The 20,380-nt window shown below is 54.3% G+C and overlaps 9 protein-coding genes across 9 annotated transcripts; 5 read left to right on the forward strand and 4 right to left on the reverse strand.

Moving 5' to 3' along the window:
• Nucleotides 1-29: 29 nt before the first annotated feature.
• Nucleotides 30-1,772, forward strand: PFLUO_LOCUS2090 (uncharacterized protein; the record flags this gene model as incomplete). The annotated part of the gene is made up of 2 exons (XM_073779195.1): nt 30-1,463; nt 1,521-1,772. 2 exons carry the CDS (start codon nt 30-32, stop codon nt 1,770-1,772), a joined length of 1,686 nt encoding a protein of 561 aa, XP_073636174.1.
• Nucleotides 1,773-2,058: 286 nt separating this feature from the next.
• PFLUO_LOCUS2091 (uncharacterized protein) lies at nt 2,059-3,927 on the forward strand (the record flags this gene model as incomplete). The annotated part of the gene is made up of 5 exons (XM_073779196.1): nt 2,059-2,118; nt 2,218-3,077; nt 3,143-3,419; nt 3,484-3,653; nt 3,735-3,927. The coding sequence occupies 5 exons, from the start codon at nt 2,059-2,061 to the stop codon at nt 3,925-3,927; spliced, it is 1,560 nt and encodes a 519-aa protein (XP_073636175.1).
• An 820-nt stretch (nt 3,928-4,747) lies between these two features.
• Nucleotides 4,748-6,497, reverse strand: PFLUO_LOCUS2092 (uncharacterized protein; the record flags this gene model as incomplete). The annotated part of the gene is made up of 2 exons (XM_073779197.1): nt 4,748-6,130; nt 6,186-6,497. The coding sequence occupies 2 exons, from the start codon at nt 6,495-6,497 to the stop codon at nt 4,748-4,750; spliced, it is 1,695 nt and encodes a 564-aa protein (XP_073636176.1).
• Nucleotides 6,498-7,165: 668 nt separating this feature from the next.
• On the reverse strand, nt 7,166-7,858 carry PFLUO_LOCUS2093 (DNA-directed RNA polymerase II subunit; the record flags this gene model as incomplete). Its single annotated transcript, XM_073779198.1, has 4 exons — nt 7,166-7,175; nt 7,232-7,401; nt 7,464-7,544; nt 7,610-7,858. The coding sequence occupies 4 exons, from the start codon at nt 7,856-7,858 to the stop codon at nt 7,166-7,168; spliced, it is 510 nt and encodes a 169-aa protein (XP_073636177.1).
• An 894-nt stretch (nt 7,859-8,752) lies between these two features.
• PFLUO_LOCUS2094 (uncharacterized protein) lies at nt 8,753-9,507 on the forward strand (the record flags this gene model as incomplete). Its single annotated transcript, XM_073779199.1, has 4 exons — nt 8,753-8,785; nt 8,846-8,869; nt 8,922-8,981; nt 9,037-9,507. 4 exons carry the CDS (start codon nt 8,753-8,755, stop codon nt 9,505-9,507), a joined length of 588 nt encoding a protein of 195 aa, XP_073636178.1.
• Nucleotides 9,508-10,219: 712 nt separating this feature from the next.
• On the forward strand, nt 10,220-12,283 carry PFLUO_LOCUS2095 (Alpha subunit of the F1 sector of mitochondrial F1F0 ATP synthase; the record flags this gene model as incomplete). Its single annotated transcript, XM_073779201.1, has 5 exons — nt 10,220-10,291; nt 10,462-10,631; nt 10,746-10,802; nt 10,856-10,976; nt 11,033-12,283. The coding sequence occupies 5 exons, from the start codon at nt 10,220-10,222 to the stop codon at nt 12,281-12,283; spliced, it is 1,671 nt and encodes a 556-aa protein (XP_073636179.1).
• An 837-nt stretch (nt 12,284-13,120) lies between these two features.
• Nucleotides 13,121-15,211, reverse strand: PFLUO_LOCUS2096 (Calcium channel yvc1; the record flags this gene model as incomplete). The annotated part of the gene is made up of 5 exons (XM_073779202.1): nt 13,121-13,509; nt 13,562-13,702; nt 13,760-14,694; nt 14,746-15,073; nt 15,136-15,211. The coding sequence occupies 5 exons, from the start codon at nt 15,209-15,211 to the stop codon at nt 13,121-13,123; spliced, it is 1,869 nt and encodes a 622-aa protein (XP_073636180.1).
• Nucleotides 15,212-15,689: 478 nt separating this feature from the next.
• On the reverse strand, nt 15,690-16,722 carry PFLUO_LOCUS2097 (uncharacterized protein; the record flags this gene model as incomplete). The annotated part of the gene is made up of 3 exons (XM_073779203.1): nt 15,690-16,167; nt 16,219-16,589; nt 16,645-16,722. The coding sequence occupies 3 exons, from the start codon at nt 16,720-16,722 to the stop codon at nt 15,690-15,692; spliced, it is 927 nt and encodes a 308-aa protein (XP_073636181.1).
• A 564-nt stretch (nt 16,723-17,286) lies between these two features.
• Nucleotides 17,287-19,733, forward strand: PFLUO_LOCUS2098 (uncharacterized protein; the record flags this gene model as incomplete). The annotated part of the gene is made up of 4 exons (XM_073779204.1): nt 17,287-17,726; nt 17,786-18,415; nt 18,468-18,987; nt 19,038-19,733. The coding sequence occupies 4 exons, from the start codon at nt 17,287-17,289 to the stop codon at nt 19,731-19,733; spliced, it is 2,286 nt and encodes a 761-aa protein (XP_073636182.1).
• Nucleotides 19,734-20,380: the final 647 nt, after the last annotated feature.

The raw sequence follows: 20,380 nt of genomic DNA on the forward strand, positions 1-20,380 counted from the left end.
TCTGCGACCCTGCACGAGCTTCAAACAAAATGGGCTCCTCGCATTCTTCGCCTTCGGACTCTACTCCCGAGAAAGATGGATGTGTGAACAACAAGGTTATGGAGTCGGAGCCACTTTTGCAGTCGCAAGATTTTTCAGCCTCGACTTCACCGTCCAAGTCCTTTTTTCGTGTTGAAGATGTTCCGCCAGACACAATGGACTTGCTACCTTCTCCGCTACAGTTACACTCTCCACTCGAGGTTTCGCCGCCAGGGTCGACTTTGGTGCTGGATGATACTCCAGAAATTACAGATTACTCGCCATCTCCGGTTTTTATTGCGGAGCAGACAATTGAGAATGGTCATGTGAAGCCGGAAACTTTGGAATTGCCATCATCACCTTTGCTAGAGCCAGATTCACACACCACTCTCGATGGGCAGGTTGATTCCAAAGTCAATATATCAATACCACCGCCGGAAGATGCATTATTGGAGGAAATATTACAAGAGGATGAGTCTGAGAGAAAGGACCTGGAATCGCCATTACTGCAGCCAGATGCGAACATCGCAGAGCATCATATCCTGCGACAAGCTCCTGAACCCGAGCCCTTACCACCCATTCCAACGCCAGTGTCAACCTTGCCACCTGATTATTCTACACAAGAAAGCACGACAGCACCGACCGATACACAACCAGCAGCTGTGGAGCAGCCAGTCACGGAAGATGTTGAAGATGGATCCTCCACCGTATCTACAAACAACGAACACGAAGACAGAGAGTCTATCTTTGATGAGGACTACCACTCCGACACCTCCAACTACACCGCATCCTTACTGTCGGACGTGAAGAACTACACGTACGAGAATGGACGACGCTACCATTCATATCGAGAAGGCCACTACGTTCTCCCCAACGACGACCAAGAGCAAGACCGACAGGACCTGCTCCATCACGTCCGCAACCTGGTCCTAAACGGTGCACTCTTCCGCGCACCACTCGGCGAGCACGTCCAACGAGTGCTAGATATTGGCACCGGCACCGGGATCTGGGCGATTGACTTTGCAGACAGCTTCCCCAGCGCCGAAGTAATCGGGACCGATCTGAGCCCCATCCAGCCATCATGGGTACCGCCCAATCTCCAATTCCTGGTGGATGATGCCGAATCACAGTGGCTATTCAGCGCAACTCGGCCCTTCGACTTCATCCATGCTCGCGATCTGGGCGGCGCCATCGCCGACTGGCCGCGGCTGCTGCGGCAGGCCCGCGAACACCTGCGGCCTGGGGGCTGGGTGGAATTGCAAGAGTTTGAGGTGACGCTTAAATCCGACGACGAGTCGATGCGTCTCGCGCCGACGTTGTGCGAGTTCCTTGGCAGGCTGCATCAGGCCAGCGAGGCGTTCCACCGGCCCATGAATATCGCCGAGGGACACCGGCAGCGGCTAATCGAGGCCGGTTTTGAAGAGGTCCGAGACGAGATGTACAAGGTGCGACCTGCTGAGATTGGTATCATTCTGCTCCAGCGCTGACAGATAGTTCCCCAGGTCCCTGGTAGTGGTTGGTCGAGCGACCCTGTGCAGAAGCAGATCGGTCGGTACAACCTGTGTTCGCTGCTGATGGCCGTGGAGAGCTATTCCTTGGCGCTTTTTACGCGGGTCCTAGGCTGGTCGAATATCGAGACGCAGGTGTTCCTGGCGGGTGTGCGTAGAGACCTGAAGAACCCGGACGTGCACACGTACTGCAACTTGCATGTTGTTTACGGACGGAGGCCGTTAGGAGACGGACTGGCTGGGTGAAACCAGCCATTGTAAATAAAAGACATTTCCATTTCGGCCATCAGCTCGTTTGTGCCACCGCATGTACCCCGCTTTTTCCTATCCTTCATTCTCACCGGTGCAACTTCGGCTCTGTCTTAGCTCGGCACTCAATCAACCCAGCTCACTGGTCCTGGAGCGATACAGGGAACAACGTAGTCAAGTAATGGCAGACTGCAGAGGGTCTGGATGCGCTCCAAAAGCAGTAAATATGATGGACAGAGACAACAGTATCCTCGGGTTCATCCTACCTTCCTTCAACTTCACCATGCTCCTGTCGTGGGCAACCTCGGGCAGCCTGTTCTGGAGTGTGTCTGCAGGAGTCCTGGTAAGTCGCATCCGTACGCCCTTGTTTGCAGCAGCTGCAGGACCCTACATGTACTCTCTACCACTCAGCGTCTAGAGTTGCCCTAACCGATGCTCCCAGGTGCTGTTCGGGGCGTATAGCATCATCTACCCGCTCTGTTGGTCGCCCCTGAGGCGGTTTCCCGGTCCAAAGTTGTGGGCCATCTCCCGCATTCCTTCGCAGCTCTCGGTTTTGCGCGGTTATACTCACCTGGACATTACCGCTCTCCATCACCGGTTCGGCCCCGTGGTACGCATCAGCCCTAATGAACTTGCCTTCAACACCACGCAGGCCTTCCGCGATATCTACGGTGCTCGTCCTGGCGGTTGCTTCTCCAAGGACCGCAGCCACTACTTGCCTCCAGTGAATGGAGTCGACCATCTCGTCTGTGCGATCGACAATGCTGAACATGCTCGCCAGCGGCGCCTGCTGGCACACGCCTTTTCGGAACGGGCCTTGAGAGATCAAGAGAGTCTGGTGGTGGGATATGTCGACACACTGATCAACAAGTTGCGAAATGAGATCACCACGCAAGATTCTCCCCGCCTTGATATCAAGAACTGGATGAATTATACCACGTTCGACATCACGGGCGATTTGATGTTTGGGGAGTCCTTTGACTGCCTGAAGGACAGCCAGCTGCACCCGTGGATCAACCTGATCTTCAGTTCCATCAAGGCCCTCTCTATCAATGGAGTTGTGCGCCAATTTCCCCTGCTCGGTGTTCTGCTTGACGCCCTCATCCCGCACGAAGTCAAGCGCAAAGCCCATGATCACTTCAACCTGGCCGCTCAAAAGGTCGACCGGCGCTTGGAAACAAACCCGCCTCGCGCAGATTTCATGTCTGCAATTCTGCAAAATGGATTGAGTGAGACCAAGGGCCAGTATCGAGAGGGGGAACGCATTATGAGCAGGGCCGAGATCCATTCCAATGCTTTTATGTCCGTCCCTTCCCTTTCTTTCCTTTCCTCTTCTTCAGCAGACTGACCTAATTCACTGCCCTTAGTCTCATCGTGGCGGGCAGCGAAACAACCGCAACCCTCCTAACGGGCTGCATCTACTACCTCTCTACAAACCCAGCCGTCATGAGCCGACTCGTCACAGAGATCCGCTCCGCCTTCGCCACGGACTCGGATATCTCGTTCCGCACCATCACCAGCCTACCCTATCTAACGGCCGTCATCGAAGAGTCGCTGCGATTATACCCACCGTTCGTGACGAGCCTGGCACGTATTGTACCTGCAGGCGGAGCAATGATAGATAACCACTTCGTGCCAGAGGGTGTATGCACAGCTCAAACCCTATATAACAGCCCTATTTTCTTGTTTTTCTGACTCGAAATTCTAGACCGTTGTCGCCTGCCACCATTACGCCTCATACCACTCCTCGTCTAACTTCACCTTGCCTAACGAATTTATCCCCGAGCGATGGCTGGGTATCGACGGACGATTCAAGAAGGACAAGAAGGATGTCCTACAACCTTTCAGCTTGGGACCCAGAAACTGTATTGGGAAAAAGTGCGTTGTTCTTGCTTGATACCCTTTTTTTCCGTAGATATCATTCGTGATTCATTGCTTACGTGCTCACTATCTGTGTAGCCTAGCCTACTGCGAAATGCGCCTGATCCTCTGCAAACTGTTGTACCACTTCAACCTGGCCCTGTGCCCGGAAAGCGCCAATTGGACAGATCAGAAAGTGTATTTCCTTTGGGATAAGCCCGCTCTCCTCGTGACACTCACAGACCGTCTCGCCGGCAAGGAAAGCATAAGTAAAATCCCGAGTAGTAGCTAGTCCACCTGAAGGCTGGGAAGGGGGGGGTCGATCTGCTTGGGTGGTACAGTGAGCTTGTTTATGCTCCCTTCCTCCAGAAGAACAAGCTAACGAACCCACTTATGATATTTATGATGATGCTTATTATTGCAGGGTCATGACTGTCTGTCTGTTTCTGTTGTCTTGTGCGTGGCACTAGCTGGGCAGTTCGAAAGCTTCTTGTACACGGGTGGAGTTGCGGGTTAGTGGGAGGGCTTTTTTTCTATTTGCTATAAGTGATGAGGCTGCAAGGTATCAGAAATAGAGGGCTTTCGATTCAGTGGTGGTAGCTACTCAAGCTGCGGCATCGCTGTAGAAATAGGAGCATTCATGGCACCCTGTAGTCTGCTACGAGGCAAGCCCGATAGGCGTTGTTGGGGAAATGCCATGATTCAACAAGAAAAGTCAATCGTACAATCTGGGATCCAATTAAACTAAAAAACCTCGCTCTCGTGACAGTAATTCGTACAGGAAGCAAAGGTATCATAGAGAGAAACAAATATGACAAGCACGGATAGGGAATGGTCTGGGATAAGACCCAGCGCAGGAGGGGGGGACATAAGAGAAAAGATGGGAAGAAGGGCAATCAATGAAGGCATTGGAACTCATCCATACAAGCAGAGATGTAAGTGGACGCAGTCAACCGCTGCCCCCCTTTTTTTTGGTTCTTTTTGGTTTCTTCCAAATTCATCGGGTATCGATACACATTGCTTTGCTCGTGATCGGTCGAATCGGCCGTGCATTGTCGTACAGTAGAAGGGGGAGTAATAACATGAATAGATGGTGGATATCACGGTGCGGTTTACTCGCCGCTCATCGACCAGCTAGGCTGGTTATGGTTGTTGCGCAGGTCGTGGTTGTTGCGCGAATAAGCAGGCTTGCTGGGCTGGGGCGACACATCATACGATTCCCAGTTCGCCTCCATCATCTTGACGGCCTTCTGGCGGTCCTCGGGAACAGGGTAGTTCTCCGAATTGCCGGTCGTGCTCGGGGGCGGCGAGTCATCGGTCATCTCGTAATGCGGGCCAAAGTCCTTCCGGCGGCTCTGGGTGTTGGCCACATTGGACAGGGGCTGCTGGCGCGCAATCTCCCTCTCGGTGGGCGCGGCCTCGCCGTTCTCATCCCACAGACGGTTCTCGTACAGCTTCTGGCCGCGGTTCTGGTAGGCGGAGATGACACGGCCCGAGTCATCTTCCCCGTTGTCGTCGGTCATTTCGAAGTGAACATTAGCGTCAGGACGGGGCTGAGGGACGGCAGGCTTGCGTGGCGGGGCCTCGGTGCCCTCGTCCTGATCACTCCAGCCGAAATTGCGGACTTCCTGGGAGTAGGGAGCGCGCGTTGTGGACTTCTCGGGGGCCGTGAAGTCACTGAAATCCCACTGCGACTGGTGACGCGACTTGCCGGATCGGGAGGTTGCCTTGCTCTGGTTCTCAACAGCTTCGCCGCCAATATCAAAGTGGCCGTACTTGCGGGGGTCGCTCTTGTACATTGATCGGTTCTCGCCCGGGTTGCGCTCGTCAGCCATCACGTCCTCATCGCCCCAGATCCGGTTGGGGTTAGATCGACCCGCACCAGCCTTGGGAGCAGCCGACCTGGTTGGCGAGTCGGGGTAAACTTGCTCATCATCACCGACGAACAGCTCGCCGTATTGACGGGCAGCAGGCCTCGCGGCCGAAGGAGCATAGGGGCGCATTGGCTCACGGGACTCGGCCTCCTTGTTCGGCGACAGCATATCATACAGAGATTCTTGCGCGTACGGGTCTCGGGTAATCCGCTTGTTGGGGGAGGAGGGTCTGGCAGCCTCCGGAGCATCCCTCTGCGCAGAGGCCGGTCGCGAGGAAGGGGCGGGAGCAGACGTGTTCTGTTGCTCGCGTGCCGCGTCCGCCTTGCTGGGCGACAAGAGATCGAACAGAGAATCAGCCGCATACGGATCCTTGATGTGTCTCTTCTGTGGGGAGGCCGGTCGATGCGGCAGGTCGCTCGTCTCGCCACGCTGCGACGGCGGCGCAGCCGACTTGGCAGCCTCAGCAGCCTTGATGTAACGAATCTGGTCCTTCGCGTCACGAATGGGCCAATTGCGACCACTCGACCCGATCACCTCGGCTTGTTTGAGCAGGGAGGCCTGGTCCCAATAAATGCGGACCTGCTGGATCTCATTCTCGGAATTGAAGTTGACAATGTGGACCTGCAGAGGGTTATTAGCGCCGCGCGTCGGAGAATAATTTCTCTTGTTTACTTACCGTGGGGAAAGTGACGACACGATCGATTATGAAGTTATCGTCGATTGAGGAGAGCCAGGCGCCTCCGCCCTCCAGGAATTGAACCTTGGTTTCGATATCCAGACACAAGGAGTGGGTACCCTCGACGACGCTGAGGACGTTCTCGGACTTCTTCTTGGCAATGCTGGCTTGTCGCGACAGGTGCGTGATGACGGCATCTGGCCGGTCGAACTGGGTGGTGGAGGTAACATAGATGAGCGAGATGTCGGCCGCCAGTGGGGCCGACTGAGGGCGTGCCAGGAATTGCTGGTAAACGTCCTGAAGGTAGGTCATGGTGCTGACCGGGGGGGGAGATGAAAGCAGGGGAAGTAAGACGTGGTTGTAGACAAGAGGAAAGTGAGGGGTTTGTTGTTTACAGTCAGGGGCAGAAACGCGGTGGTTAGCGTGGAGGGGAATGACGAACTGCAGCACCGCCTAACAACACAACGGTTCGAAAAATACGCCGGTGTTTCACCCGTGCCCCGACAAGACCGTTCAGTGTCCGACGGGTCTCTACGGCAACCCCTGTCTATTAATGGTCTCGGGAAATACTACACTTCCAATGCTCACTACTATCAGACGAGAAGCGAAGATCGTGCCAGAAAAAGTTTCAGTAGATAGTATTGTACATTATTCAGGCCGTGGACTATACAAAAAAGAAGTGCTGGCACAGGTACTATTGCCCCACGGCTGATCAACAGGTCGCTGGACGGAGGTCGGCTTATCCGGACGCGCAGACAGAAATCAGGACCGCCAAAATGAGCCAGAGCCAGCAGTGTGCGTCTTTGCGATGCCCCAAGACCGGCCAGTCACTGTGAGCACTTACTTGCTCGTCCGGGATATACGCCTTTTTGCGTGTCGTTGTCCGGCCACTTTTTTTTTTCTTTCCGCCGCCTCCTCGAGTGTAGAGCGCGACTGCATCGTACATGATCGTAATGAGGAATGTGGCTCGTCGTTGTTCATTACAGGGGACTATTCGTCGCGAATGCGTCAGTATCAGATCCTAAAAATGATCCCGGTCAACTTACCCAAGATAGTCCTCCTTGATAGTGCCAATAGCATTGATGGCCGCCACGTCGGGTTTCACACCAAGAATCTTCAGACGCAGACTGGTTCCTTTCTCGATCACTTGGTCTGCGTGGTCGGTATACTGCGGAGGCACGGTGTTGGGCTCCCACTTGATGTCGGAGGGAATATTCTGGTGATAAAAAAGAAGAAAAAGTCAGTGCGATCTTCCCGTGCAAGGGAGCAATCCCATACTTTTCGCGCAATGAAAACGGACAGCGGCCCGGCCAGAGTGAAGATTCCCGTCGGCTTGACAGAAGTGACAATGGCATCGACCTGCAATCGCTTGTCAGTTTTTTGCGACCCATTTGCGACTCAAAAGCTCGGGTTTCCGTGCATACCGTCTCGCCGCGGAAGGGTTTCCAGATGATCGCGCGGTACTTGATGGTATATTCAGCGTGTCCGCTCGACGGCATCACGCGCCCCTCGCCAATATCCACCATGTCCATTACACAGATCACGAAGTGGTCACCGGTACACCGCCCTTCCTCCTCTTCATTCAGCCGGGTGATGAGGTATTCTCGCACATTGGGTCCAAAGTAAGATGGGTGCAGGGAAATGACCTTGGTCTCTTCCTTGAGGAAGAACATGTTCGCCGCAGGAGAAGAGGTTCAGCAGCTGAGCAGGGACTGCGCCTTGATCGTGCAGGAAGAGATCACGAATCCAGTGTCCCACTGCCCTGTTTCATCCAATCTGGACTGGCAGGGGTTCAAGGGTCGCGATTGCTGCCGGTCAACGGAGACGCAATGCGGTCAATGGAGGACAAGCGACGGTGTGTTCCACCGCAAGCTCATGACCCCACGGTGTGGATGGAGCAAGACGGGGGAAAATAGGACCGGGCAGCAGACAAACGAGTGGCGATGGCAAAGAGGGCTGCCTTTTGCGCGGGGAGGCAGATACAGTGCTGCGGGTGCTGGCTCGGCAGGTCGAGACAGGTCGAGCTCGCGCGTGGGAGGTTTGGCGGTGGGTGTCACGTGATCTGACCAGGCGTAGACGGGGTCTCGATTCGATTGTTGGGGTGTGAAGAATAAAGCCTGGTGACGGATGTCTATTGAAAATGAATCAATTCCTTCAATTAATGGTGTGGGTCTTCCTGGCCTTGACATGTCTTCTTCTTCTCATGTTGGTGATGATATATATTTCTGCGGACTCCGGTGTGCGGTGGACTAGCACACAGGCTCTCTATTGAAACAGTTAACTGACAGGACTCATATCAGCTATATCATCTTTCCAATCAATTCCACACTCACTCGCAGCCATGCATTTCCTTTTTGTCTGATAGTTCGCTGCCAGACCTATATGACCATACCATACATCATTACCACAAGCATTATCCGCACAATTCTCCATAAATACGGTACCAAAACACGAATGCCGTCTCATCCTCGGTTCAGCACATGACGAACACGTCGCGCAGGAAGACAATAATCACTGTCCCCCACCTTAGCCTCGTTCCTCTCTTTCGTCCATCACATCCAGCCAGCATGGCCCTCAACTTAGAAAAACAGTTGCTCTTTGTGAGTCCCCTTCCGAGCTGTTTCCTGTCAAGACGAGAGATCACCACTGACCTCTAACAGTATGGAGCCTACCACAATAACCCAGTATGCAGTCTGGCCTGCCAACAGCCAACCTTCCCTTCCCTAACAATCCCAGGTTAATGTCGCCATCCACATCACGTGTGTCCCGACTCTGCTGTTTACTGGCATCATCCTCGTCCGTGCTCTCCTCCCAGCGAGCCCACGCAGCATCCTACTGACATTCACCCCAGGCCTGCAATTGCCCTCCCCTCTTCACCCTCCCCGAAGCACTACAATATGAATACCTCCCCGCAAATGCAGGCACCATTGGCGCCCTCATCTACGCCACGTTCTACATCCTCCTCGAACCCGTCGCGGGCGGCATGATCGCGCCGTTGGTGGTCGGCTCTGCGGCCTATGGCAACTATCTCCTGAGCACCTATGGGTTTGACGTGAACTACTACGCCGGCGGCATCCACGTCGTGTCGTGGCTAGCCCAGTTTGTTGGCCATGGCGTGTACGAGGGCCGCGCGCCCGCGCTGCTGGACAACCTCGTGCAGGCCCTCCTGCTGGCACCGCTATTCGTCTGGATGGAGATTCTGTTCTTCTTCGGGTATCGGCCGGAACTGAAGAAGCGCTTCGATGAGAGCGTCGAGGTGGAGGTGGAGAAGTTTCGCCAGCAGAAGAAGCAGAAGAAGCAGCCGGCGAAGGCGGGTAAATAGTCCGCCAGGGCTATAGTTACATATTGGGGCACAACATTGCCACCACGCGACCATGTTCTGCATTGACTCAACATGGCTCGACCCGACCCGACATGGCTTTCAATCTTCAATCAACGAGGTCGGAATTGCCTGGCAAAGTTCTCTATTGTGCATTATGTGAGGGACCTCCCTCGACGGTTTTCTGGGGCATTGCGTGGTGTGTGCGTTCAGAGTTGGAGTTTATTGTTATAGCTTGAATATTCATCCCAGTGCTTCATCTGAAGTATATCATATTATATCCAAACCGTCTGGCATCCGTGGTTGCTGGAATGAACAGCATTACCTAAGCCGTATCCGCGGATCCGAGACGAGAGACGGGAAAAAACGGGCACGCAGTGTGTGGTCAACACACCACGAGGGTGAACAGAAGCTGCCACCCCTGGACCGCATAGAACTCACAATCCAATGGACAGTCATAGTCGAGATATTTTTGACTGTAGTCAGTGTAGGTATACAAGAAGAATCCCACAGTCCTGCCCTGCCGGACCGGACCACCCAACCCGTCCGTCCAAACAGGCTTAGCGCCGTCCTGAGAATCCAACCCCCCCCGAACAAAGCTCTCCTTCCCGTCCACAACCTCTCCTCTCTCCCGTCTTTTCCCTCTCCCCTCCCCCCCAATTCCATCTCTTACCCAGAGAATTTATCCTCTAATCCTCTGAACCCCCGAATCACAATGTTCAGAAACGCTCTGCGGCAGTCCAGCCGCTCTGTCGCGGCCGTCTCGGCCCCTGGCCGTATCGCCTCGGTGAGTCCAGTCCCAATGGCCATCCTCGTCCATCGCCAGTCCGACCCATTCCATCTCGCCCTCGAGCTCGATCGATGTGGAGGACATGCGCCGACCCTGTGACGATGGATTGAATGCCTTTTTGCCTGCTGGTTCGGTCATTGACAAGTTTTTCTCTCGCTACCTGGCAGGCTCGCGCGGCTGTTCCCGGCCCCCTCTCCGGTGCCTCGAAGCAGATTCGCTCTTACGCCGCCGAGGCCAAGGCTGCCCCTACCGAGGTCTCATCCATCCTCGAGCAGCGTATCCGTGGTGTTCAGGAGGAGGCTGGTCTCGCTGAGACTGGTCGTGTTCTGTCGGTCGGGTATGGTTGACCCCCTCGAAAAGAAAAATTCGTCCCTCGGCGCCAATCCCTTCGAATCCGATCGTGATGAACGCCATTCGACATGGAACCTGAAACTAATCGAACCTCGCATAGTGATGGTATCGCCCGTGTCCACGGCATGACCAACGTCCAGGCTGAGGAGCTGGTCGAGTAAGTCTCAGCCCCCGAAAAAGTCTTGGCATTGCTAACCTCTCCCCCTACAGGTTCGCCTCTGGTGTCAAGGGTATGTGCATGAACCTCGAGGCCGGCCAGGTCGGTGTCGTGCTGTTCGGTTCCGACCGTCTCGTCAAGGAGGGTGAGACTGTCAAGCGTACCGGCGAGATTGTAAGTTATATGCTATTGACCACATATGACGAATGTTTTTACTCATGATGAATCAGGTTGATGTCCCCGTCGGCCCTGAGATGCTTGGCCGTGTTGTCGACGCTCTGGGTAACCCCATTGACGGCAAGGGTCCCATCGCGACCACCGAGAAGCGCCGTGCTCAGCTCAAGGCCCCCGGTATCCTGCCCCGCCAGTCCGTCAACCAGCCCGTCCAGACCGGCATGAAGTGTGTCGACTCCATGGTGCCCATCGGCCGTGGCCAGCGTGAGTTGATCATTGGTGACCGTCAGACCGGTAAGACTGCCGTCGCCGTCGACACCATGCTCAACCAGAAGCGCTGGAACAGCGGCAGCGACGAGGCCCAGAAGCTGTACTGTATCTACGTCGCCGTCGGCCAGAAGCGTTCGACCGTTGCCCAGCTGGTCAAGACCCTGGAGGAGAACGACGCCATGAAGTACTCCATCATCGTCGCTGCCACCGCCTCGGAGGCCGCTCCCCTGCAGTACATTGCTCCTTTCACCGGTTGCGCCATGGGTGAGTGGTTCCGTGACAACGGCCGCCACGCCGTCATCATCTACGATGACCTGTCCAAGCAGGCCGTTGCCTACCGTCAGATGTCCCTGCTGCTGCGTCGTCCCCCCGGTCGTGAGGCCTACCCCGGTGACGTTTTCTACCTCCACTCCCGTCTGCTGGAGCGTGCCGCCAAGATGAACAAGACCCACGGTGCTGGTTCCCTGACGGCCCTGCCCATCATCGAGACCCAGGGTGGTGACGTGTCGGCCTACATTCCCACCAACGTCATTTCCATCACCGACGGCCAGATCTTCCTGGAGTCCGAGCTGTTCTACAAGGGTATCCGTCCCGCCATCAACGTCGGTCTGTCCGTGTCCCGTGTCGGTTCGGCCGCCCAGGTCAAGGCCATGAAGCAGGTCGCCGGTTCCCTGAAGCTGTTCTTGGCTCAGTACCGTGAGGTCGCTGCCTTCGCCCAGTTCGGTTCCGATCTGGATGCCTCCACCAAGCAGACCCTGAACCGTGGTGAGCGTCTGACCGAGCTGCTCAAGCAGAAGCAGTACAGCCCCATGGCCGTCTCCGACATGGTGCCCCTGATCTTCGCTGGTGTCAACGGTCTCCTTGACAACATCCCGGTCGCCAAGATCCTCACGTGGGAGTCTGACTTCCTCGCCCACCTCAAGAGCTCCCACCCCGAGATCCAGCAGACCGTCGACAAGGAGGGCCAGGTCAGCAAGGAGCTTGAGGGTCAGCTCAAGGAGGTTATCGTCGCCTTCAACAAGTCCTTCGACGCATAGATGCGAGAATTTGAGGTGTGAGGCTCGGAAAATGGGGTTGTGCTTGTTTTCCTGATCATCCCCCTTTTTTTCTGTTCTATTGCTTGCATAGACTTGGGTGAAGATAGCTTGTACAATTTTGAAGCCATTTGTTCTTTTTCGTCATCGTCCTCTGGTGCCGGGTGCCCATTAATCGTGTAGCGCCTCTCCGGAGCTGAGCGAAAGCTGAAAGGAGCAGGGGCTGCCAAAATGTGATTATTACCCTGTACGTTTAGATCGTCTCGCGCTGAGGTGACCGCGCAGGATCTCTTATTGATTCTGTGTCTGGTCGCCTCGCGTCCGCATGTTGGTACCGCAATCTATTTCTTTTGTTCTTGAATTAAATCTGCTGGAGCTGTAGATCCTCCTCAATAAAAGAAGACTGTTTGTTGTCAACAATAGGTAGATTCTGTTTGCTACTTCAATGCCTGCCTGTGGTGGCAGCACCTGTCTGCCAAAGGTATAAAAATCCCCTTCTCCCCCACCAAACCACTGCTTCCTTTTTCTTCTCCTTCTTCTTCCACCTCCTGCTATATACATATACAACCATCAAAAATACCATTTGATGGGTTGAAGCACACAGGCCAGGTCCATCATCAACGCTCTCGAAAACAAGGATGAAACGCCACACTGGAGGTATGTTTTGTTTTGCTTCTTTTTCTTTCTCCATGGAACCATCACTCGTGCTTACCTGCCTACTCGACAGAAATGGCAGCGAGTGGTGGCACCTCGCACTCATTCTTTCCGAATTTCCTGCACCTCTGCAACGTGGGAAGAATTCGCCAGCTAGATCGACGACTCGCAACGAACAAACACAGATTAATTCCCGCCATTCGCCTGACCCATATTCTTGACCATCTCCGTCAATGCCTTAATCTGCTCCTTGAGCTGCTCTATTTCCAGCGCCGTAGTATCAGTGTTCGTGTCGGGCTTCGACTCGCTGACCTGCAGCTTCCAGGTATCATCCAGATCAAAGTCCACATCCTCGGCTACACGCTCCCATTCCTGTGTGGAGTCATCATCCTCCTCGCCTCGGCTGCGGTTCCAGCGGATCCGATGCGCCTCCCGGGTTTCGAGCCAGGCGGTCAGGAAGAGAAGGGGCGAGTAGATGATGCCCATGACGATGTCGTTCAATTTGGCGTAGAATTCGCGCGGTAGCCACCATTCGAATGGGGCGATTAGGCATAGGACTTCCACCAGATTGAATGCTAGAAAGGGTTAGTAAGTGGTGATTCTGTGTTCTGGGGGAGGAACACGTACGTGGGATGAATACATTCTCGTCTGGGGCACGGACGAACTGCATTGTCTTTTGCGCGAAGATGGCCATGTACTCGTCCGTGGCATTGCCGGAGATGTCCTCGTAGGCGCTGTTGTAGAGCGCAATGAGGATGTTGAGGAGAACTAGCGGGTATTAGTTGATAGCACGGACAGAAAAACGGAAAGAAACCAAAAACATACCGATCATGACAATGAAGTTGAAGACATAGTAGAGAATAATGCCAAAAGGAAACGCAAAACTCTGAAACGTCTCAAACTCAGGGCTCTGCATGACACTATTCGCCATGCCCTGGATGATAGCTCTGGACATGGGAATATCGGCATCAACCTGGGCCATTCCAATGAAAGCCTGGAAGAAACCGGCCAGGACGACGAAGAGAAGGGCGAAGAAAATCAAGCTCTCCTTCATCATCACGCGAAGGACGACGAACATGGCTCCGAAAAACTGGAAGGAGTCCAGATAGAGCATCATGCGAATCCAGAACATCGGCCCTGCAAACGCCAAAAAGTTGTAGCTGAGCGTGTTGAATACTTGTCTGTTTTCATCATCGGCGGAAGGCGAGTGCGTGAGAGCCACAATGCGCAAGATCAATGAAACAGCCAGCAGTGTGTATAGGGTTGAGTTGAACGCGTTCCAGAATTCCAGGTAATTCCATCCGATCTTCCAGAACTTCACTGCTTCGTCACAGATGAACGCAAGAGTCATCCCGTAGAGGATACCCTCCGCGATGTCAATATCACCAGTTGGGTTCACAGTGTTAATCACAGCCGTGTAGATGGCCAGGTAGATCAGAGAGAAAAATATCTGGCAGATATTCTGGTAAACCGGGGTTCTCATGCGGTCAGGATGAAAGTGAGCCCAAAAGTCGACGTTATCCTTGTCCTCGTACGGAACGAAGTTGGTTGGATTGCCCTCTTCCTGGCAGATCCAGCCACGCCAGAGGTACTGGATACATTTCTGATATCCAGCAGATCCGATGATTCGCAATGCGTGGAGGTCGACGGACCGCTCAATGACATTGGCAGGGTCGGTTTCGGCACCCTCAATGAAAATCGAGTATCGCTTGAGCAAGAGCTCCTTGAGCAGATACTCCTGGTCTTGCTCCTCGTCAATTCTGTCCAGCCCATTAGCGTTTCATGTCCCAAACGCGGGCGGGAAATATTACATTTGCTTGGCAATGACCTCACAGGCCAGGGCGCGCATCCCATGAAGATCCGCATTCCACAGCTCAATTGACGCCTGGATCTTGAACCAGCGCAGACAAACCAGAAGACAATAAATCACACAGGCCTTGTGGTCCTCCCCGCCAGCCCGCTTAGCCGTCTCGACCACGGCCGGCGTGATGAGCGTGCTATTGGGATCGGTGAGGGCGCTTTCTTCCACCTCGCAGACGACAATTTGCTCAATCTGGTATTTCAGCCGGAGCGCAACCTTGGCATTCTCCTTGGAAGACTGCGATGGTTGTGGCTCGTCGGCAGCGTACGCGGGGAGCACTGCAATCTCGTTAGTTGCGTCAGTGGGGAGTTTCAGGGCGGTGTTTATTCTGATGACGTACGGCGACGGCGCTCGCCCTGAACGCGATGCCGCGTGCGACGAGGATCGGTGGTGAAGAAGTCTCTCCAAAGGCCCATTGTTTCAGTGAAAAGACAAGTTGGGCTATAAGAGGGGATGTTGCAAGAAGAGAGAAGAAGAAGTGGAAAGCCAAGAGAGAGGAGAGGGGAAAGGAAACCCGATCGGCCCCAGAAAAATCGTAAGGAGATCTGCGATCAGGATCCTCCTCCTAGTCACCGCTAGTCAGGCTATGCATACGAGTACGATCGTTCTAGCTCTCAAGTATCACAGGCATTGAAACGTTTCAGTTGCATCACAGCATATGTACATCAGGAGTGGATGGACCACAGCTGGCACTCTGTTCGGCCAGCGCTGGTGGATGATGGCTTCATCATCCCCAGGCCCAGCGTTCAGGCAGTCTGCCCGGACTGAAGGGCGGGTTGATCGCGTCAAAGTGCAAAGACTTTTTTCTATCTTCCTCCTCCGATGGTTTTGTTTTCCCTTCCCCCAATGCTAAAAAAAAAGAGATGCCCCGCGACTCCGAGTACTACGCTTCCATTACTCGGGAACACCCTCGTCGCTCTCCGACTGACTCTCGTCGCCGCTGACCTCCATGTTCTCGCGCTCGCGCTTCTCCATGAGCTCCTGGAGAACGGCTTCGTCGTGCTCGGTAACGGCCTTGGGCGCCATCTTGACGGAGCAGTTGCCGTTGGCGCCCTTGATGTTGGCTGCGATCCGCTCGATCGCAGCCTCCAGCATTTGGATACCCTGGTTCTTGTCCAGACACTGGCTGGTCAGAACATACAGCGGCGGGGCCACCAGCCGGACCATGATCTGGTTTTCGGCGGTGTTTTCCACTTCGGCGGTGCGCAGAGCCTCCTTCACGGCGTCGATGCCCTCGTAGCCGAAACAGGTCACTTCGATATCGGCACGGACCTTGGTGGGGTGCGGGGTGAGCTTCTTGCTGATGTACTGCTGCAGCTCCTTCTTCACGGCTTCGCTGGGGAATTCGATATCCTTCCACACTTCCGGGTTCCTAAACGATCCCAGTTAGTGGTGTTCGCGGCCAGCGTCGGGATAGACCTACGTGATGGACCGCTTGAAGGCGTCGTGCGAGTGGCCGTATTTCCGGTTCAATGGCCAGCTAATCTGCTGGTATAGGGTCTCGAGGGGCACCTGGGAGGCCTCGGCGACGTGGCGCATAATTGAGTGCACCGCCTTGCTCTTGTTGTACCGCTCCTCACACTTGACCACATCCTCGGGCGAGACGCGACGCTTCGACAGATCGATGTAACCCTTCTCCTTGTCGACACGCAGAACAATCACCACCTCGTTACGCCCAATGCGAATCAGCTTCTGGATACTGCGGATACGTCTTCGCGAGAGTTCGGAGAGCAGGATCATTCCGTCGATGTTGTCGTACTCGAGCAGCTTGACGTATGCGCCCATCTCGGCGATCTACCGGGTTCACGAAATTAGACGAGACTGCCAACCCTGTTGTGAAGATACCTACCTGCTTCACGTTGACCATGACATAGCTGTCCACCTCCGGGTACTTCTCCTCGTAGAACCGACAATTTGTCAACGACATCGTGGCGGGGCAGAGTGTTGCGTCTTCAGTCAGGGAGAAAAGGCGATTGTTTAAAGAGTGGGGAGAAACGGTGGTCTGAGAGAGAGCGAGACAGTCGAAGCCGAAGAGAGATATTCGGGAGGCAGACTGGGAAGGGAAGGGGGAAAGACCGTTGCACGGGAAGCACAATATGAATCGAATCAATCTCTCTTTGTGCCCCAAACCCACATTTTCACGGCGGGTCACGTGATGGATTCACCGCCCGCATCGATCCTCACGGTATCATGATGGACCGATCCTAGGTGCCTGATTATCATGACTGAGAATTATATTAATGAGATCAGTGGCGGAGAGACCCGCCGTCCACTCTCCCCCAAGCAGCATTCCACCGCTACAGCTCTCGCAACCCCGTCTGCGATGCCCCAGTCTCAGCGGTCAAGCTATACTGGTTTCCCCGCTAAGCTAGTGGCAACCGCCCTTGCTAACTCGGAAGGGAATTAATTTCCTCGGACGGTACATACACATGGCGGACAACGACCCGCGTTGAATACTGACCAACCTGTTCCTTCACGCCAGGAAGAAGAAATGTCGGAGTCCAGTTCACTGCTCCGTCCAGAGCCCGAAGCCCGGCGTTCCCTGCGAGACCGAATTGGTGATGCCTTCCGACAGACCAGCAGCTCGACCCCGCCGCCAGAGGAATCTGTTGGGGATGGAACACCGAGGAGTCATAGGAGGACACCACCAGTGGGCAATACCAGTGAACCGGATGCGAGAACACGCCTGCTGGAGTCGTATTACCGACAAGACCCGGCCTGTGGCTCCAATCGGTGCAGCCATGGCACTTTCTCTCCACGGGTCGACGACGGAGAACGGCAATCATGGCTGGGATCCTCGAACCTCCGATTTGAACACGGGATAGGCGACGGCGGCGACGGGTCCGGGCCCGACGACCGGCCGGACTCGGAGAATCTGTCGCAAATGAAGTCTTCTCTCTCGGCTCTCTCCATGAATGACCAGAAGAAATTGTAAGCCAGCTTTCCACTGTCGTCCAGCCGAAAGAGACTAACGGTTCTTTTTCCTGCAGGTACTTCTCATATTACATTCCCTTCTTCAACTGGATTGGGCAATATCGCTGGTCATTTATCCGGGGAGATTTCGTCGCGGCACTGACGATCGCGTCCATATATATCCCCGTGGCGCTGTCGTTAGCGTCTAATCTTGCACATGCACCACCAGTCAACGGCCTTTACTCTTTTGTGATCAATCCTCTGATCTATGCGCTGCTCGGAAGCTGTCCGCTCTTAATTGTCGGCCCAGAAGCTGCCGGCTCTCTGTTGACAGGAGCAATTGTCAAGGCGAGCATCTCGCAGGGGCACTCGGGCGAGGACGATAGTATGGCTAGCGCCATGATTGTAGGGGTAGCCACTTCCATGGCCGGTGCCATGATTCTCGTTGCGGGCCTGACTCGCTTGGGCTTTTTGGACAATGTTCTCAGCCGGCCGTTCCTGAGAGGATTCATTACCGCTATTGGCTTTGTGATCTTCGTGGACCAGCTCATCCCGGAACTGGGACTCACAGATTCTGCCCAAGAGTCTGGTGCTAGCCACGGTAGCACAGTGGAGAAACTGGCATTCATTGTCCGGAACATCAAAGACTCGCATGTGCTCACCGCTGTGGTGTCTGTTGTCAGTTTCGTCGTCATTATGATCTTCCGGTGCGTACCCAAAGCATGTTACAGATGTAGCACTACTAATTTATTCCCATAGAACACTGAAGAAGTGGCTGATGCCGCGCTATCCACAAGTGATTTACTTCCCCGACCGCTTCCTCATCGTGGTCCTCTCTGCCATCCTCGCTTGGAAGCTCGACTGGGAGGACAAAGGCCTCGAGCTGCTGGGCCATACTGAGATCAGCTCCAGCCGCCTGTTTGCCTTTCAATGGCCCTTCCAGGTTGCGCATATGAAACACGTTCGCACCGCCATGAGCAAGGCGTTCATCATTGCCCTTCTTGGCTTCTTCGAGTCGTCGGTCGCAGCGAAAGGTCTGGGCGATGGCGCTCCCGACGGCATCAAGGGCATGAATATCAGTGCAAATCGGGAAATGGTCGCTCTAGGTGTAGCAAATGTGGCCGGAGGTTGTTTTATGGCTCTCCCTGCGTTTGGCGGGTACGGACGAAGCAGAGTCAATCAGCAGACCGGCGCGCGCTCACCCATGAGCAATGTCTTTCTGAGTGCTATCACGCTAGTCTGTATTTTGGTGCTTCTGCCGTATCTCTACTACCTTCCCGTGAGTTCATCCTTTTCTTCAAAAGTCTCGCCACTAACCACACCACCCAGAAACCGGTCCTCTGTTCCATGATCTCCGTCGTGGCTTTCACCCTTGTAGAAGAATGCCCCTCAGACGTTATATTCTTCTTCCGTCTCCGCGGCTGGACCGAACTAAGTCTCATGCTGCTCATTTTCCTAACCACCATCTTCTACTCCCTCGAACTAGGCATGGCCTTCGGCATCGGGCTGTCAGTCATAATCCTCATCCGACACGCGACCAAACCACGCATCCAGATTCTAGGCAAAGTACCCGGCACAGCGCGCTTCGACAACGCAGAACTCCGCCCGGAGGACATTGAATTAATCGAAGGCGCCCTGATCGTCAAAATCCCCGAACCCCTCACCTTCGCCAACACAGGCGATCTGAAAAACCGTCTCCGCCGGTTGGAATTATACGGCTCGAGCCGCGCACACCCGTCTCTGCCGCGCATGCGCCCTGCGGAAAATAACAAGAACATTGTCTTCGACGTACACGGCGTGACGAGCATCGATGGCTCGGGCACGCAGGTGCTCTGGGAAATTGTACGCACGTACACCGAGAACGGGTCGAGAGTGTTCTTCTGTCGCTTGTCGAATAGAGAGGTGTTTTCGATGTTTGAGCGCAGTGGCATTGTAGAGCAGTGTGGTGGGCTTTTGCATTTTGTGCCCAGTGTGGATGAGGCGCTTCGGTTGGCTGAGACGGAGGAGCACATTGACGAGATTTAGAGGGTGGTTGGTTGGCAGTTTGTTCTTTTTGTACAGTTTGATGACGAGACGACCGTTTCTTGAGAAAAGATTGTACTGAGTTTTAACTTGTAGAAAATTGATGTTTCTTCTTTATAACAAGACTGGCTCTGCTGTGCTCTGTTTCCACCTATCTACTGCTAAACTAGCCAGCGATAACCAGATATGCACTGCTTTTCACTATAATAGGTCACCTCATCTTCAGTAGGTCTACCGTTCGGCAAAAAAGCTCACTGCCGTTGAAAGAAGCTCGGATAGCCTTGAGCCAGACAAGTGAAGAGAACCGATGACAGCAGAGTCATGGCTCCTTGATTTGATCTATCGACGGCGTGCTCTGTGTCTCCTTGCACAACTAAAGTATCGGCCAAAATACATTCTGAACAAGGCATAGCGCGTGGTTGGCCGCCACGAGAGAGAAGCGGACACGAGAATACCGTGGCATAAGATGGCAACATCGCTGCCTTTCGTCTTGACTTGGTGAATGAGGGCGGTAATTCCCGTGAGGGTCCATATAAGGGACATGTCGGCAGCAGTAAAGGGTCAAGCCAAGCACTCGAGTCCGACGAGATAGTGATCCTTTTCCTGACTAGAGAAATTGTTGCAGTGCACCGGTGACTTTTGCGCGGAGG

Source organism: Penicillium psychrofluorescens (genome assembly GCF_964197705.1).
Source record: "Penicillium psychrofluorescens genome assembly, chromosome: 1".
NCBI classification, from domain to species: domain Eukaryota; kingdom Fungi; phylum Ascomycota; class Eurotiomycetes; order Eurotiales; family Aspergillaceae; genus Penicillium; species Penicillium psychrofluorescens.